Source organism: Rhinatrema bivittatum, chromosome 6, assembly GCF_901001135.1.
Source record: "Rhinatrema bivittatum chromosome 6, aRhiBiv1.1, whole genome shotgun sequence".
NCBI classification, from domain to species: domain Eukaryota; kingdom Metazoa; phylum Chordata; class Amphibia; order Gymnophiona; family Rhinatrematidae; genus Rhinatrema; species Rhinatrema bivittatum.
The window spans coordinates 182,079,384-182,099,203 of NC_042620.1; the positions used below are offsets into that span (position 1 = coordinate 182,079,384).

The 19,820-nt window shown below is 41.0% G+C and overlaps 1 protein-coding gene across 4 annotated transcripts in view; it reads right to left on the bottom strand.

Moving 5' to 3' along the window:
• Window positions 1-19,820, bottom strand: part of TRAK2 (trafficking kinesin protein 2) — a 248,713-nt gene that overhangs the window by 161,460 nt on the left and 67,433 nt on the right. For 2 of the 4 annotated variants that reach the window (XM_029606260.1, XM_029606259.1), the window contains exon 4: window positions 592-654. The exons of 1 other annotated variant lie outside the window; for it this stretch is intronic. In XM_029606260.1, coding sequence (XP_029462120.1) covers window positions 592-654 — 63 coding nt within the window. Of the gene's footprint in view, window positions 1-591; window positions 655-16,980; window positions 17,124-19,820 lie in introns of those variants that run through there. One more of the 4 variants, XM_029606262.1, reaches the window with a different exon arrangement.

Sequence of the window (19,820 nt, forward strand, 5' to 3'; positions counted from 1 at the left end):
AATTTATGGTTTCTAATTACTATTTATGAATGCAGTAATGAGTAATCATTTATCCTTACTAGGCAAAAATATCCTGGTTACTAGTGCAGCTGAAAAGATGCTTGTAGCTTCTGAACATTTAGCTGAGAAATGTGTATCCTCCAAAGATCATCGCAAAACAAGCAAGAGACAACAGGAAAATAAAATTCACAGAATATACTTTACAAAGGAACACATGATTAGTGTATATGAGTATTGCATTATATTATCACACAATACGGTATCTGTTCATGCTACCATTACTCAGCTTTGTCAAAAGAAGATAGTTCATGATCAAGGCAATTTTCCAATGCCAGAAGTTACAGCAGTTGCCCTGATTACAATAAGGTTTGCTCTGTACTAGCAGTATCATGTAATGGGGTTTACCATTTCCTGTCCTTACAGTTCAAGTTAAGGACCTTCATTTTAAGTTTTTATTTTATTAATCATTTTTCTGCTGACTGATTTTTGTTATAACATTGAACTTCATAGGAAAAATAAAACAACTGAAAATAAAGGTTCCTAAGTACAAGACAACAAAGCTCCAGAACAGAAGAACAAAGAATTCATTACCTTCAGCTAAATGGCTAGATTTGTGAGATCCATGAAGGGAAGTAGAAGGAAGTTCAGCAAAAGCTAGGACAGCATGAAAGCAGAGAGAAAGAAAAACAAACATAGAATAAAGAAAGAGAAAAATCTCATATTTTTTGTTAACAGACAGAATAAAATAGTGGATTTCAATTTTAAAGTGTATGCATCCCACACCTTTTATCTGTACAATAAAAAGCACACAAAACACAAAAGTTCACAAAATCTTCACCAGTTCACCATCAAATGCTCTATTTTACTTAAACATCTGCTGCATGTTTTTCTCAATAACTCCTGGGGGAATTCTGCACACAAAAATGTAAAATTCTGCATTTTATATTTTTCAAAATAACAATATACATCACAGTGGTTTAGTATTAATTTAAAATGTAATACAGAAAAGTTATTACTCAAAGATGCAGAGTTTTTAAAAACTAAATTTTGAGCAGAATTCCCCTAGAACACCACCCTCTTTCTCTAGTCCCCTGGCCAGACCCCTTTCACTCTGCCCTTTTAAGCCCCAACTCTTCCATTCTTCACTGTCTCTCCCTTTCTCCTCCAGGCTCAATCTCTTGCACTCTATCTCCACTCCCCAGCCCTCCACTCCCAGAATTTGACCCCTCGTTCACAGACTCCCTCTGTCCCTCTCCCACACACACAAGCTCCCTCTCTCACACACCCTCAATCAGGCTCCCTCTCGCTCTTCTACCCAAACACTCTCGCACAGGCTACCTCTCTCACATACACCCCTGCACAAAGTCTCTTTCTCTCTCTCACACACAGACACCCCTTCAACACAGGTTCCCATTCTCACATGCTCTCTTTCACACACATATGTAGACTCCCATTCCCACAATCTCTTGCTGTCAGATGCTCTCTCTCACATGTAGGCTCCCATTCCCACATACATACATATGTTCTCACATGCATACATATGTTCTCACATGCAAACTCCACTCCCACACACAAGCTTCCAAGCTCTCTCTATCACTCATGCACTCTATTGGGACCTTTGTTTCTTGGGGATACCGTGGGAGGAGCTTTTGCGGCAGCCCTGCTTTGGGATCTCCTCGAGGCTGTTGGGCAGCTCTGATTGGGTGGACCATGGTCTGCCAGGCCTCTCGGATCTTAAGCTGTGCATGCAATGGGCTCCACAGAACCTACCCCACTCATGGCCATTCAGGTCTTTAATGTATCACACAATAGAGAGATCACATATAAATTAATGTGTAACCGTTTATTGAAATCACAACAAACTTCCCTACTTAAACACAATAAAAGCTAAACTAGCACATTCACTCACACTCACATACATTCCATCATTTAAAAACATGTATATGCACAAACAATGTTTCACACAATTTTTTCAATTAAATACATTAATATGTTTACAAACAATATCAATATCAGGTGTGTGAACTCCTAATGAACTTTAATTAAAGATGTTTATAGACTCCTAAATTCTTTATCCATGTCCAACAAAAGATATCTTCGTTTCGCCTATTTGCTTAGGCTTCCTCAGGGACTAATGAATCTCACAATGGGTAATTAATCCAGGAACCTTCATATTCATGTATCTCCCATCCACGGAGACCTTTTTAATAAATTAATGAGCTCTCATCATCCTCATACTGAAAATTTAAAACAAACATATTTATTAAACACAATTTACATCCCTCTAACCAATTACTCCACACTCATTAAACCAGTTCCTTACCTTATATCAATCCCAAATATCTCACAATGGTACAATTTTATTCAAGGAGAATTATCTTCTGAATGCACACCATTCAAACAACACCTACAACCAATGACCCTCATCTACAAAAAACAACAATATTAATCGCACAATGTATCTTATAATTACTTACTCATACTACCTTCATCACATTTATAACAAAAACTTTCACAAAACTTACGTCAATCCAACGCTAGTCAGCAACACCTCCGAAACCGCCGCATCAAATAAACCATTGAAATCCCAAACAAGTCTTAAACGGAGGTTGAGATCATTCATATAACAATATCCCCGGGTCGAAAGATGCTTCACATGTTGTGCTTCATAATTTCTAAAAGAAATTTATACAAACCCATTTGAAAAAAAACCCATTTTAATTCAAAAACCTTACCTGTCTTCCACAGCACTCCCTCCTAGCACAGACGCCACAAAAGCGTCATACTTACACGTAAACTGACGCAACGTCGTACGTCAGATGGCAGATATCATCTTGAAACCTACAAAGCTTTATATATATGCTCCCCAATCATCGCACACAACCCCCTAATGTGGAAGACAGGTAAGGTTTTTGAATTAAAATGGTTTTTTTCAAATGGGTTTGTATAAATTTCTTTTAGAAATTATGAAGCACAACATGTGAAGCATCTTTCGACCCGGGGATATTGTTATATGAACGATCTCAACCTCCGTTTAAGACTTGTTTGGGATTTCAATGGTTTATTTGATGCGGCGGTTTCGGAGGTGTTGCTGACTAGCGTTGGATTGACGTAAGTTTTGTGAAAGTTTTTGTTATAAATGTGATGAAGGTAGTATGAGTAAGTAATTATAAGATACATTGTGTGATTAATATTGTTGTTTTTTGTAGATGAGGGTCATTGGTTGTAGGTGTTGTTTGAATGGTGTGCATTCAGAAGATAATTCTCCTTGAATAAAATTGTACCATTGTGAGATATTTGGGATTGATATAAGGTAAGGAACTGGTTTAATGAGTGTGGAGTAATTGGTTAGAGGGATGTAAATTGTGTTTAATAAATATGTTTGTTTTAAATTTTCAGTATGAGGATGATGAGAGCTCATTAATTTATTAAAAAGGTCTCCGTGGATGGGAGATACATGAATATGAAGGTTCCTGGATTAATTACCCATTGTGAGATTCATTAGTCCCTGAGGAAGCCTAAGCAAATAGGCGAAACGAAGATATCTTTTGTTGGACATGGATAAAGAATTTAGGAGTCTATAAACATCTTTAATTAAAGTTCATTAGGAGTTCACACACCTGATATTGATATTGTTTGTAAACATATTAATGTATTTAATTGAAAAAATTGTGTGAAACATTGTTTGTGCATATACATGTTTTTAAATGATGGAATGTATGTGAGTGTGAGTGAATGTGCTAGTTTAGCTTTTATTGTGTTTAAGTAGGGAAGTTTGTTGTGATTTCAATAAACAGTTACACATTAATTTATATGTGATCTTTCTATTGTGTGATACATTGATAGTACAATTAGAGAGTGTTATAAATCAATTACCCTCTGTGATATTTACCATTCAGGTCTTTAGCCATGAGTGGGATGGGTTTTGCTCAAGGCCCACAGGCCTCTATCTAAATTCTGTGCAACAAATGAAAATTCTGCGTAGTTGGGGAATTCTGTGCTGCGCACATGCGCAGAATTCCCTCAGGAGTACTCAATACACATTAGCACCTGGATAAAATACATGGATGGGGCCACCAAAAGTTATTTTGGCATTCCACAGCCTTAAAAATGTGCGCTCACATGGCTAAAGATTTCAGTAGTATTTAAAAATTTTTATTGCTGAAAGTGCTTTATTTTGCATTAAAAAAAGTCCACCCCCCCATATCCCTAAAATATTTTTACCCTTTTTTTTGGGGGGGGGGGGGGTTATAATAACGTAGTCGTTTATTTGGACCTAACAGCTTCCTCTGCACTTTTTTTTTTTTTTTTAATTTCCAGCTCATTTAGACCTAGGGCTAGAATCTAGCAGAGGTGGGGAAGAAGGGACAAATTGTAAACCCCACTGCTGCACTTTGTGAGGATGTGAAGAAGAGAGGGGCTGATTACAGCTGTAAGAACTCTTGTAGCTGCTGCTGCAGACTGAGGAAAAAATTGAACTGGATTATCACAGTGGTGAGAAACATTTTCCACTACTACCACTTGCTTTGCCATTGGCCTGACAAAGAGGAGAGGAGAAATGCACCAGAAAAGCGAGAAGAATGGCTCAAAGGAAGAAAGGGGACTAGAGTTGACACTATGAGGGGAAAGACAGATTGAAGATGGAATGAAACAGGAATGAAGAAATGAACTTGTCAAAGGGAATGAGAGTGAAAGGCAACCTTTCAGGAGAGAGAAGGAGAGGACTCCCAGGAATCAAGCTGAACAGAAGTAGAGAGAGAGGGAGGGATAAAGGCCCACCATGGTCCAGGAAGGAAGAAAGAAAAGATGACCGTCAGGGATCAAGATGGAGGGAGGATGAGACAACAGCCATGTTTGGATGAGACATTAAATACAAGTTATTTAAAGTATTATTAAAAGGACGCGCTGATTTTATAATATGCGCACGTCACCATGTGTATGTTATAAAATCCGATACTCACGCGCACATGCTCATCCGTTTTTATATAAGCGTGTGCATGTGCGTGCAGGTGCCCACTCGCTTGCGTAAGGGGGGGCATTTTATTTAAAAGTGCACGGTGACACGCTTCAGCCTTCCCCAGTTCTCTCCCAGTCTGCTCCAATAAAGGAGCGGACTGGGAGGTAACGTCCTTAACACTAACTATCCTTCCTCCCTTTTCCCCTCTGCCCCAACCTCTAACAATAAACCTAAAGTTTGTTGTTTTAAAACCTGCTCTCACAAGCATGGCGATGTCCCACCCTGCCCCCGCCCACCCCTTTTTAGAAACCCGGCTCTTCCACACTTACGGGAGATACACGCATGGCCAGGCCACTTTGAAAATGCACTTGGCGCGTGCACGCGGCCACACCACACACACATCTCCCAGTATTTGTGCACGCCGGGGTTTGAAAATTGACCCATTAGGGGGAAGACATGGAGCCTCATTTTAAATCTCTTCAGGAAAGTTTGGTGAAAGACAACACTTTCTTGTTTAATAAGGTGGAAAAATTTGAAAATTTGTTGCATCATAAAAATTTACGTTTTATACATTTTCCTTGGGTTCACTTGGTTTCCACCAGGGATATATTTAGAAATATATGCTGGAGGTTCTTAAGATTTCTGGACCAGCTCTACCACCTATTGCTCAGATTTACCATCTTCCACCTCCTAAAAGTGGAATTACTCACTCACAAAGCCTTTCTTTTATATCAGATACTATTTTGGACCAGTGGTTCTCAACCGGTGTGTTGAAACATATCAGTGTGTCGCCAAGTACAGCGAAATAGGAACTCATCTCCACCGGGCTTAAAATGCTGATAGCCCAGATGAAATGCGGCAGGACAGCTGGAGTCAGCGGCACTAGCATGGTCTTTTCTTCCCGCCTCCTGCAGCCCAGAAGAGGAAGTGGTATGCAGCGGCCGTGCACGTGGGAGGAAGAGGCCATGCTAGTGTGGGCAGCATTGGCCTGAAGAAAAGAAGAGAGGCGTGACCTGAAGAATAAGTAGCGCAGAGCAGAGTGGTGCAAAAGAGGAGCAACGTCAACCCCCATGGCCGATGGGACTCCTTTCTTGAGGCTGCGAGGGCTGTAAGTGGAGGAGGCTGCTGCTGTTGCTAGTTCTGTAGGGGGAGTGTGTGTGTGTCTGTGTGCGCGCAGTTGCTTACCTGTAACAGGTATTCTCCTAGGACAGCAGGATGTTGGTCTCACATGTGGGTGACTCATCCAATGGAGCCCAGCATGGAAAACTTTTGTCTAAGTTTCTAGAAGCTTTGACCAGCACACTGAGCCGCTATCTGCGCATGGTCCCCCTTCAGTCTCATAACATAGAAAAAGAACAAGGAGAAATGAGGGTACTGGAGCACCTGGTTTAATTCAAGGCGGATTCTACGACCACTGACTGGTGGGGAGGTGCCGTTTCTCAAACCCCACGACTTACTGCACCAAATAGGTGGCATCTGCCTTCCTATTGACAGGGGAAATAGAGATCAGGTGCTCCCACATCTGAAGGAGAAGGTCCTTGAAGATTTCATGGATAGGAACCACCACTCCTTAGGAGTGTCAACGAACTGGAGTACTTCCAGCATCTTGTGTCATGCATCCTCCTCCATGAGCAACTGGAAGGGAATAGCCTCAGTCATGGCTCTGACAAACCCCACAAAGGGCAGATCCTCGGGGGGCAACCTATGCCTTACCTCAGGTGGGGAAGGCTCAGAGAGGGGAGTTGTCCGAGTAGTCTGAGGAAGACTCCATGGAATCATCCCCCCAAGGATCGTAAGGCCCTTCCTCCTCACTAGGGTCAGCACAGTGTTGACAAGGCCCTTGTGGGATATCAGCCCTGGGCTCCGATGGCTTCGGAGGCCTTGGCGGCATTGTGGGAATCGATGGCTCCCCTGTCATCGAGGGGGCTGGAGGCTTCGGGAGGCCAGAGGGACCCAGTAAGGGCTCGGGAATACGGCACCAACCGCATCTTCCTCGGAGGAGGACCTGATGATTGGGATCACTCTGGTGGGGGACCTCCGTGGCCATTGGGGGGATCAAAGACCCCTTGGGCACCAGTTGCATCGGTAGGGCACCTAAAAGGAGATCCAGACGCTCCAGCAGGGGTGCAAGTATTGACAGCGGAGGCTTGTGCACCGGCATGGGGGCCGGTGGTGTGGGTGGCTCGACGCTCTGAATCGCTCTGAGCACTGCGGTTTGAACCCTGCAGTCCAATTCTTCCTGAAAGACTAGTGAGGCCAGGATTGAGGGAGGGGGATGAGGCGTCACTGGCTCTTCCTCGGGTCTCTAAGGTGGCATGGTGCCCGGCACCAACATCAGTGGGGAATGCCTGGGACTCCCGGGGGCATCGGAGGATGGGGCATCTGATGGCCAGAGTCTCTTCAGTGGTAGTATAGCCTCTGCCAGTACCGCGCCGGAACAAGCACCGTGCACAGACAGTGACCGGTGGCGATGCTTGCAGGATCTCCCATATTGCTTAGCCCGGTCTTTCCCCGGTGCACAGAGGACCCGGATGTCCGTAATACTGGTGAGATCATGGAGGATCTGTCATCGTCCCCACGAACCTTTGAAGACATGGAGAGAGGAACAGCAAGAGGGAGTGCATCAAGGAGCTCCCAGTGACCTCTCGGTATTGAGGGCTCTGACATAGGTGTGAATGGTGCAGACTTGGATGAACCGAAAAGTTTCTCCATCTTATCAAGATGTGCCTGATAGCCTTTGGGGGTAATCTGATCACACAGACAACACCCATGGATGTCATTCAAGCCCCCAGGCAGAGGATATAAACCTCATGAGGATCCATGATGGACATGGTCCATAGGCACTGAGGGCACCAACGAAAACTGGACGACACCATAAACGTTACCCAATGTGCGGTCACCGCAAGGCGAGGCATCAGGAATCAACTGCAAGAAGCAAAAAAACAGCAATTTAACCTACCACGCCAAGGAGGACCGACCGCGAATATGGGACCAGACGGTGGGAAAACACAATACTTTCGGAGAAAACAAGAAAAAAAGAGAGTTCCACAAACCACAAGGCAACTGTACCATGGAAATGAAGAGACTGAAGGGGGACCTCGCGTCAACACGCAGATAGAGGCATGCTGGGCATGCTCAGTGTGTGCTGGTCAAAGTTTCTAGAAACTTTGACAAAAGTTTTCCTTTGTCGGGCTCCATCGGATGATGTCATCCACATGTGAGAACTACCATCCTGCTTGTCCTAGGAGAAACAGCATGTATGCGAGTGTTTGAGAGCCTGTATGTGTAAGTGAGAGAGAGAAAGCATGTGTGCTGTGTGTGATTGAGAGCCGGTGTAGGTGAGAGCATGTGAGTATGTGATTGAGAACCTGTGTGTAAGTGAGAGAAAGAGATAACATGTGTGTAAGTGTGTTGTGATTGAAACCCTTTGTGAGTGTGTAAGTGTGAAAAGACAGACAGCATGTGTGTAAATGTGTAAGAGCCTATATAAGTGAGAGAGAAAAAGCCTGTGTATATGTGCATGATTGAGAGCTTATGTAAGTGAGAGATAGAGCATGTGTATGACAGAGAGAGGAGAAAGTTGCAAGCAAACCATCCCTCCTCCTGTGAATTCAAAACAGGGCGCCTGGATATCAAACGTTCCCAGGTAAGCAGTGCAAAGCATTTTTTATCTTTAATTTTCATTATTGGGTCTTTGTGTCTACTATTTTGAAATATTTTATTGGTATCTAGAAATTTATGATGAGTTTTTAATTATTGGATATTCCATTCATCAGCTATTTTGAAATCTGTTCTTTTTATTAGCATGGTTTTAATGCTATTGATTTTATATTTCTTGATTTGTTTTGAGGACTGGTGAAGTTTCTTTTTTTCCTTTGTTACACTGCATACAGTCTCTCTGGCTTGTTGCAGTTTCCAGTTCAGTTTTTGTCTGCATGTTTCTAGTTATACTTTATGGTCTCTTTATTCTTTGTTAGGTGAGGGTCTACACATGTGACTGAGGTGAGGTATTCTTCTGGCGTGTAGTTTCTGTGTAGGGCTCCACAGCAGCCTGGCTTGGTCCATTTTCCTAAAAGGAGGTGTACTGGTGTCTTAAGACCTGGTGTAACATTTTCAGTGTTGCCTTTTCTTAGGTAAGGTGGTTATTGTTTGAATGCTGGAAATTGGTGTTTTGGAATGGGATGTTTACTATTTATGAAATCTCTTTTCAGACAGAATACTTATCTTTCCCTTGTATCATTCTTAACAATAAAAAATAATACTGGACCTTTATTTTTTTTATTTTCACCATGAATTGTAATGAGCAGTGTGTCACACATGTGAGCGTGGTCTGTCAAGTATGTCATGATGGGAAAAAGGTTGAGAATCACTGCTCTGGACCTTACTGAAGTTTTAGAGACATCTGACATTTCTTTGGCTAAACCTTCTACATTACTAGTCACACTCTGGTGCCGGACTCCGATAAGAGACTGGCTCCTCAAAATGTATCTTAGACATCAAAGTTTATCTTTTTTGCATTATAAAGTTAAGGCTTTTCCTGATATTGCTAGTCCAACTCAGAAGAAATGGAAACAGTTTCTTCTGCTGAGACCTAAGGTATTGCAATTAGGAGAACATTTTTCCTTAAATTTCCCTGCAAGTGTTGTGTTAAATACAACTCTAATATCTATGTTTTCTTTGAACCCAGCCAACTTTCTTTTTTTCTTTCTGATAAGTTTGTTTCTTCATATCCTCTTATTATTCCACTGGATGCATAGATGTAAAGTGATGTCTTTTTTTCAAATAGTCTCTGGATCTAACTACTTTCTCTTAATTTGCTTTTTGAAATTGCCTATTAGATTGTGTCTTGGATTTGCCAAAATGTGGCCTTGATCTTTAGGTTGATAAAAAATTGTTTTATATTTTTTTCTTCTGTTTTTGTTCAACCTATGATTTTCTTGTTCAAGTTCATCTCAAGAAACATATTTGAAATCTCATAAATAAAAAAAAAAAAATACTAGAAAAGACTCTTTTCCTCCGTGTCATTTTTGATACATCAGGAAATATACAAATCTTCATATTACTGTCATGCCATTCTTAAGATGCTGCGTTCCACAGATGGCTGGTACTCTCCTAGATCCCTGCACCTTCCTTTCCTGCTCAATTGGAATGATGTATGTCCATTATAGACAAAAGGACTGGCCATACTAAGGAGGTTCTCCCATTTTTTGTCTATAAAGGTAATGTTTACTGAGTTTGGCCCTATAAAAATGACTATTCATGCAAAGTTAAGTTTCTGAAAGTCCTTTTTATTTCATTATTCCTACTATTATGTATCCAATTTACTAAACAGGCTACTTCTCGCTTTTTACAAGCCTTTTTACAAGGCTATATCTCTTGTTAGGAGTGAAAAAAGAGGTACAGCTGCCCAAGCTAGAAAAGTGATAGAAACAAAGTGTAGACCAGAAGCGGATGAAGAACCAGAAAGAGTGCCAGTCTTCTACCAACTGGCTTGCAGAGAGAGGGGAGAGAGGGAAGAGGACTGGGGATTACACTAGAGGGATAGAGAAGGGCAGGGATCAAGGGGAGGTGAGGGGGAAGTGAGGGGGCACAGATACGTTTACCTGCCCTGAATGCTAATTACAACTCTATCTCTGACAATTTTCTGGCCCAAAACTGAAAATTCATCTCTTTCAAAAAGTTCATCCTAATACTTGGCTCCCTTAATACTCCCTTATTGAATCACTATCTTTTTAAACTATGTACAACATTAACTCTTATTTTGGATTTGTTGTGGTAAGATGCTATGGGCATGCTGCCAAATAAAAACTGTAATTAAAATCAATCAAACTCCCTGCAGGCAGAACACAAAGGTACATTAAGGGGATTAAAAAAAAAGTAAAAACAGGGCATGACCAAAATAAAAGGTACATACTATATAAGCAAATGGACAAAATATAATAAATAAATTTGAATAAAAAAAAGGAAGTCCTACAATTAAGAGCAACAAAGAGAGGAGCATTTGAAAAATGTCCAGTTGATACTCTGAAGAACTGGGCAGTGGAATCCTTTCATTTGCCAGCAGAATTTTCAATAGGAAAGGTATTAAATCTGTATCAATTATTATTTGCTTGCAGATCTCACAATAATCCATGTTTAATGGAAATGTCCAGTTTAATAATATATTTAAATAAAATTGGACCTTTATTCCAGCACAAAAAAGTAGCTCTGATGTAACCATGCATTTTTATATTTTATTTTTATTAAACAGCACCAAACAGGAACAAATGGGAATAGACAAAAAAAAATGGTCAGGTATCATTCCTCTTCACATTCAGGTTAATGACCTCTCTCATTTAAGCTTGACCAAATTGAACCCTCCCCAACGCCTGTCTTATAATTGTTATAAAAAAAATAGCAAATTCTGATTGTATTTATTTTCATTTTTGCTGCCTTTCCATATATTAGCTCAAGTAGATGTCTTATGTTCTTGTTTTATACAAAGATCAAAAACAATTAAAAAAAAAAAAAAAAGAATACTAGATTATGTTTTAAATTTCACATAACCAGGGACATGGAGAAACATAAAATCAGTTCCAAACTTCAAGATTTGTTAAAACAGCTATTTAATTCATTATAACGGCAAATTCCATTGCTCAGAAGACGCAAAAGTTCATCAACATGGGGTCCCCCCGACACGGACCCGTGTTTCGCTAAAAGCGGCTGCGTCGGGGGGGGGGAGGGGGGGGGACGACAATAATTTTTTAGCGGTATTCAAAGCTTTAAATCTTAGCTTCTTGACAGCATTTCGTGCAAGGAGAGCTGTTTTCACGAATCTTGAAGTTTGGGACTGATTTTATGTTTCTGCATTTCCCTGGTGATTTGGACATTATACTTGGAGTGCAGCATTTGCTCCTCTACTGTGCTTGTGGATTAAATTTCACATAAGACATAATAAATCTGTGCACAACAAAACAAACCACATAAAAATATCTAAAAAGATGCACTCTCTCTTATTAATGCTTTACCTCCGAACTGCTGATTCAGCTGCTTAGAAACAAGCTAAATTAGCATAAAAAACCTTATAAATGAATTTTAAAAGCCCGATGATTGACAAATCCAGGAGATACGCAAGTATGTCAGGCCAGAGCACACTGAGCAGATTGTAAAGTCGCCCATGTATGCAAGTATCTCCCACTACGTGCACAAATGAAAAAGTCCCAAAAAAGGGACAGGGAATGGCGTGGTCTGGGCAGGACATGACCATTCCAGGACTTTAACCTGAAATCTGCGCGTAAGTATTTACGTGCACAAGCATGCACTGAAGTCTCCTGCCATGTAACTTTACTACTGCGATGGATGGCATGTAAGTAATAAAACAAAAAAATCTAGGCTAGTCAGCGGGGTTTTAAGAGTTAGGGCTAACGGGGGGAAAGGCTGGCTAATAAACTAGGGGGAATTGGAAATCCTATCCTTTAACTGGGCGAACTGGGCAAGAGCTGGGAAAACTACCAATGGTGTCTGCATGCATCCCTTATAAAATTCCTCCACTTACACGGTAGAGGCGGCATGTGCGTTCATCCATATAAAATTGTGCATGCATTCAGCCTATTTTATACCATGCGCGCATATACCTGCGTATGTTATAAAACGGCCATGTTCCTGGGCATGAGCTAAACGCACACACAAGAGTTCCCGAGCAGCTGTTTCAAAGTTACTGTCCCCAACATGACAGCCATTATTAAAAAAAAAACAAACAAAAAAAACCCCAAAAACTGTTTGTTGGCTGGGTTCATATAAAACATACCTTAATAAAACAAATAAAAAAAATCAAACATCAAATAGTTAAAACCCATTAAACCTAATGTACCTATTAAATAATATACTGTAAACTATTATGATGGCGATACTTTGACGTTTCTGAATGACGGTATATAAAACTCTTTAAATAAATAAAAATATACTAAAATCTTAATCTAATAAGACATAATATCCAATAAGAATTTCATAATACACAAAAACAGTAAACAAATTAACCAAATATCCAATTCTTCATAAATCATGACCAAGTCATAACCCAAAAGCAGCTTTAAATAAACATATATTTATTAAATGTCTGAAGGCAATGTATGTTTATCTTTGTGTTTTTAGATAAAGCATTAGGCCAAAATATTAAAACAATGATACATTAGTCAATTTAAAAAAAACTTCCTAGATTCTCTGAAATGTATCCTTTGTATCATACATTTTTACTAATACATATTCATATGAAGCTGTCGATAAAATCAGATTATTCCATTCTCTAAAAAGCATCCACCAGAAATGTTCTAACGTCTTAAAATAAATCTTAGGGCTAACAATATAACTATAAGACACTAATAGGGGGATTTATCATTCTGCAATGCATACAGAGGAATGATGGCCTCCGAAGTAAAAAGGGGGCAGGGGGGCGATAGTGTGCAGCCGGTCGCATTGCGGCAGTGGAGCTTCATGCACCGCACACTTTTGCTCCCTTAACGCCACGGGAAGAGGTGGTATTATTTCCCACGGTATTGTAGGCGATAACGTGTAAAAAAGTTATTGCCCGCAGCACTGCCGGGCCATAACCCTGCCCACACTCCTCCCCTTCCCCCGATTTACATGGTACTGCCCAATGCGGCCGGTATCGCATGTGATAAAGCCCTAACACATGCGATAATGGCACCTCGTAAATTGATAAATGACACTGTAAGACCTAGATTCGGCATACGCATCTCGCAATGCATTATTTATCACATGCGTTATCGCAGGCGTTTAGACCCTAACGCCCACCATAATGCTATAACACAATTTTACGAATGACCCTGTAAATCCTCAAATATTTTCACCCAATTACCTTTATTGGTCTGCACCTAAAACACTAACTTTAGAGTTCGAGGCATTTGAATTTCAGTTACAGTTAAATAAAGTTCGAAACATTTTGCCAAGAACTTTTGATCAGTAAAACAATGCTAGAGTTTCCTGCCACCTGACATCCCCTCCAACACTTACTGGATAATACCATGTCAAATTTAAAAGATCCTAGATGGTGTAAGATAAGCTCTATGTACCTATAATTTTAAAGGATATCCAGCCTAGAGTTGCTGTCACAATTTCTACATAAAATCTCTTACTACTAAAATAAGGAACTACATATATATATATTTTTTTTTCCTAACTGTATTTTCCTAAAATCCAAATATTCATTTGTCTTTAGCAGAGCATTAAGTTCTGTTACTCTGTTCAGTTACATAATATAAAGTACAAACGTATTAAGGGCTGAACAACACAGACTCATCCAATATATCATTGGATGTTATTGCTTACATATACAAAGTTTACATGCCTCCAATAAGTGTGCTAATTGCAAATAAGAATCTTTAATGCCATAATCATCTAAATGTAGATATTTATATGCACCATAGCCTTGTATAATTTAAGATGCCCATGGCTCCTTTTCTTATGGAAATAGTAAAACAAACAAATGATTATAACAGAAACATATACCTGCATCTGAAGGGTCCAGAGTGAAAGAGAAAACATAGGATTATTTTCACAGCCCTATGCCATTCAGTCTCGTCTTCACAAGAAAATAACCTGTCTTAAAATGTAATTAGGCTGCAAGACGTAAAGGCCTAAATCAAGTACAATATTTCTGTTTTAAATCACTAAGATAAAGCCAAATGCTCAAAAGTGAGAGCAGATGTAAATGGGTAGCATCAGTTACAGATATTACAGAGTTTGTGTTAAACAGACTCTGCAACAACAAAAATAGTTTCAATGTAATTGTTATCAACATGGTTCTGTTTTCAGGTCATTTCATATTGCTGTTTACTAGCCAATGACAGCATCTGGGTGGAAATCCAAAACCCCAATTACAGAACAATTAAAAACTGATGATGTTTTTGAATAAAGAAGTAAAAAATGGAAATGAAGGATTTTACTAATAGCCAAGTAGCAAACGTTGCCTTCCCTTAAATACTACACAAAGATCTTGCTTGTATTTTTAACCAAATATTTCAGAACTATTAATGTTTTATAATTAGCTGCAATAACCCCCACTTTTGTTAGTCAGATCCCCACAGTTAGTTGATTTGAACAGACTCAGTGCTCAAGCACAAACACCTCATTATTTGCGGCTCATTGTTGTTTTCAACTCTCTCACACCCCCACACCCCCTAACCACTACTATGATTCAAGATGCAATTCCGGAAATGTCTGACACCTCAAACCTTTATTACTCTTCACCATATAAACATGTGGCAGAACAAAAATTCTGACAGTAGTAGTGTATGGATAAGTACGTGTACAAATTGTTATGTTCTTTCAGGTTGCTTAGTATAGACATGCCTTCTCATCACAGTGGGTAAAACCTACTATAAGAATATGATACAAAATACTAAATTCCCAAATACGAAAAGGAATTGGAGAGAATGAAGAAGCTGTGATCAACTCGGACATTCCTATTTCAACGGATAAAAAGCCTGATACAAGAAAACAGGACATTGTAGTAAAGGGGAAAAACACAAGAACAGGCTGCTGATAGAAGATTAGTGTCAAGTGTCTATTCTGTGTATCACATGGAGAAAGAGAAGATCCTAAAGGTACCAATCGGAGACCAAAGAAAATGAGGCAGAAAGATACAGAAATAGACCCAACTATACTGGATTCCACTGGCATGATCTGAAAGAACTTGCAAATGCATCTTGATAAATTACTTATACATATTACATCTTATGAATCCCAAGAGGCAGCTCTCTTTGGTACAATGCATTAGCAGTAAATCTGAGAGATTAAGATGTTATATAACATATCTTGGCTTGCAAATGATATTTATTCCCACCATGATATGCACAAAAACCATCCATTTGGAGACATTATTCCCAAGGGAAAAACATCTGTGGCAATGTTGGTGGTTAATTACTGTAGATTTCCAAGGGGGAAGAGAAGAACGTAAACTTCTCTTGCCAAGTCTTGCACCTTCAGGTGGTAACCTTGTTGCACAACATCTTAACCAAAATTGCAGCAAGGTGACTACTACTACTAAAGCATGAAAGGAAGGATAAAAAGGTGCCCACTCTTAGCCGCAGTATGAAGGCTAATGATAATGGTGGTGATTGTCTCACTTCAAGGGTCTAACTAACATCCTGATGCAGTTATATGCCATGGTAAACCTGATCATGCATCTACTGCTGCAGGAGACACACCACAGAAGCTAATGAAAAAATTGATGTTGATGAGATAGTTACATGGATTCCCAAGGATAAAAGGAGATAATATACTGGTATTTTTTATGCCACAAACTGTATATTTAAATCAAGAGTGTAACAAAGAGAGCATGCCAAAAACTGTAAGAAAAAGGAATACTATCAGACATTAAGCTGCAAAAAGCAACTGATACAAATTTAAGATCTCTATGTAAAATAGATGGAGTCAGAGAAGATCCTTAAGTACCAACAAATACCATTAAAAAAAAACAATAATAATATGGCAAAAAGATACAGAAATAGCCCCAATTGTGTTGGATACCACCAGCCTGATTAAAAAGAATTTTCAGGCTCACCTTGATATGCTGTCTATATATTACATTCTATGAAGTCCAGAAGGAAGCTCTCTTTGGTACAAAGCAAGCAATAACCCCACCACTAACAGTAAATTTGAAAGACTGAATCAGTTATACTCCAGTTTACGAGTGAGCTTCATTCCTGTCACAGTAAATGTAAAACTAATCCATTTGGAAACACTACTCTCAAAAACTGAAAAACAGTTAACTTCAAGTAAGAAATCTACTACAGCACATTCAGATTTTCCAGTGAGCAGCCAGAGATTAGCCATTCTATTGTGTCACTAAGTTTCTCACTTCAGCTATATAAACATTTTATTATACTCTGTGCACACTACATAATATACATTAAAATAACTTTCACTCTCTTTGAATCATTAGAAAGCTCCAAGCCATAAGTAAGCACAGCATACTGAATTGCAGGCGATTTAAAAAAGGTATTCTTTAGCTATCACACTCTCACCTTGCAAAGTAAATGCTGCTAAGTGTTCCTCATTTTGATTAATTTCACTATGAAATAATGCCATGCTTCCTCAGTGGCACAGAACTGCATTCCAAATACCGATGCCCATTCTCTATCCAAGCACTGTGCCTCCTGAGCTAGGATACATTGCTTGATACAAACTTGAGTTTTGTTCTATTATACAAACATTCCTTCAGGTGTCTACTCCCATAAAGAAAGGAGGAGCCCAATTGCTATTGCAGTGACAGGAAAGGCTTGCCAAAGCTCACGCTATAGGAAGTTTACCTGTTCTGTGAACATTATGAATCACATGGCTCTTCTTCCAAACAGCAGTCACAGATTTAACCCTTGATGCTTATAAGCACTGAGCTGCTCTAAAACAATAATTATTAAACATAGGGTATCAAACGAACACATGAATGCACCTTGCTGCTCAGGCAATCTGATTCTTGCTTTCCTTGTAGCCATGCAATTGCCAAAACTTTAAATAAGTTGCCTATTTTCATGGGCTTTTTGAAGAGAACCAAACTTTCAAGAGATGCCAGGGAATTGTTTTAAAACTCCCACTGTGTAGCCAATCCAGCTTAATTAGCTATAGTGAACAAGAAGCTGTTAGCAGCATCTTTGCAGATACTCTCACCTCTTCCTCACTACTGCAAAGTAAAAGCCGAAGTGGATCAAAATGCTATATTACAGGGGGCCCTACTGATGCGCTGGAGGTGGACCCTTGGCCCGAGGTGGGGTTGACGCTACCCGCAGGGCAAGCACTACGGGTCCCCACCGTCGGAAGGCGGAGCTGGCTGGGTGACGGAGGCCGGCTGGAGCTTCGCCAATACCAGCCCACATTCCCCGCAGGTTGAGTCCTTGGCTGCCGCGGCTGGCTGGTCTTAGGTGGGCCTCCATCCAAAGACTACCAGTAGACGACGTAGGATTCAGCCAGGGGCCAGCAGTGGTAACAGGAAGATGAAGGCGAGTCCAGACGAGGCAGGGATCCAGAGATCCGGGCGCCAACGGAGAACCAGAGGCAAGGACAGTTGGCGCCCGAGTAATAGAAGGCCAAAGCCTGAAAGGCCAAGTCCAGGGTAATATCAGTAAAAGAGACAGAGAGCAGGCTGTAGTCTGGGCAGGCGGCAGACAAGGACAGGCGGTCAAACGAGCAAGGGTCAAAACCAGAAGTCAGTCCGAGCGTGGTCAAACATAGCAGAGGTCAATCCAGAAGTCAATCCAAATGTGGTCAAGCGTAGCAGGGGTCAAGCCAGAAGTCAATCTAAACGTGGTCAAACATAGCAGGGGTCAAGCCAGAAGTCAATCCAACAAGGAGAGGCTGGGACCAGGAACAAATCAGGAGCAGGAACCAGGAACGTAGATAGGATCAGGAACAAGCAACGAGCACACGACAAGCGTGGAGACCCGTTGCCAAGGCAAGGAACTAATGGCTGGGGCCGGCCTTATATACCGGGACCCAGTGATGTCATCATCCGGGGCCACGGGATGAATTCCCACCGCGGCCCCTTTAAAACCCGGCAAGGCACACACGCATGCCTAGTGGGCAGCATGACGTTGGACGGTCTCGGCGCGGCATATGCAGGGAGACCTGCCGAGGAACCGGGGAGTCCGCAGAGGAGCCAGGGACGGCAGAGGAAGCTCAGGTGCGCAGGTGGCTGCCTATTGCTGCAAGGGAGGTCGAACCGGGAGCAGGAGCTGGAAGCCAAAGGTAAGTGGTCCCAGACACGGGCAGGACACGCAACAATTACAAGATTCCTTAAGTGCTGTTCTAGTCAAATGTTACTTTGTGAAAATAAGAACTTAAGATTTCCTATGCACTCGACCACCCCAGCTTACACCAGCTCGATAGCTGACGCTCCAGTGAAGTAGGCAGGAATCTAGTATGGCTAATTCAACCTATCTATGGAAAAAACTGTTTATAAGACATCTTGTTTTTCTATCAATCAGGGTCCCAAGCTGAAGGTTGCAGCAAGCCAATTACTAAATAAGCAACATGTAAAACGTAGACTACTGGGTGAACAGACTACGTAAAACCGCTTGTACAAATTTACTGTTGCTTCTTGATAGATTGTCCCAACAGTAATGGGATGTGAAGGTGTCCACTGATGACCAAGCTGCAGTTTTGAAGACGTCTTCAATAGGCACAGTGCAGAAGAGGAAAGAACTCTCCCTTGAGGGAACAAATCAGTCATCCTAGACAGGAGAATCTGAAGGGCTCCCTCCTTGTCATTGGATGGCAATGAGGTAAAGAAAATCTTCACTTATTTGACCTCATGGTCTATGGACTGTTTCAGCCTTTGGCCGAGAGTTGACGAGACATCCTTCCCTAAAACCAGTATAAGGTTATCCTCTTGAGGTGCATGTGCTGGACTCCAGGAAGAGGCTCCCTCCTGGGCTACCTGTGCTGAAGGTCACATGGAGATCAGAGGCACAATGGGAGGTACCCGATAGAGCAGTTTGGACAGTTGACATTGAAGGGTCCTTGGAAGGCCTGGGATCCAGAAATAGAAGATGAGAGGCAGATATCAACACGAAGAAGAGCAGCTGCAAAGACACAACCTGCATCAGCTTCAACTGTGCTACCTGCTTCTGTGCCAAGTGCATCAGAGGCAAATAAGTCGACAGTTCCATGGTCCAATGCATCAATGGGGTCTGGTGCTTCAGTGTTGCAGCTACCACTGGCTCTGATTGAGCCAAGTAGCAATTCTTCTCTAGTGCCAACAAGCCCTGTTTAAGAGGAGGAAGCAGCCTGGAAACATGCAGAGGAGAATGTTAGTTCCTGTGCTTGATGCTTCTGTGTCTTGCTCGACCCCTGAACTGTGGGAGATTTGGAA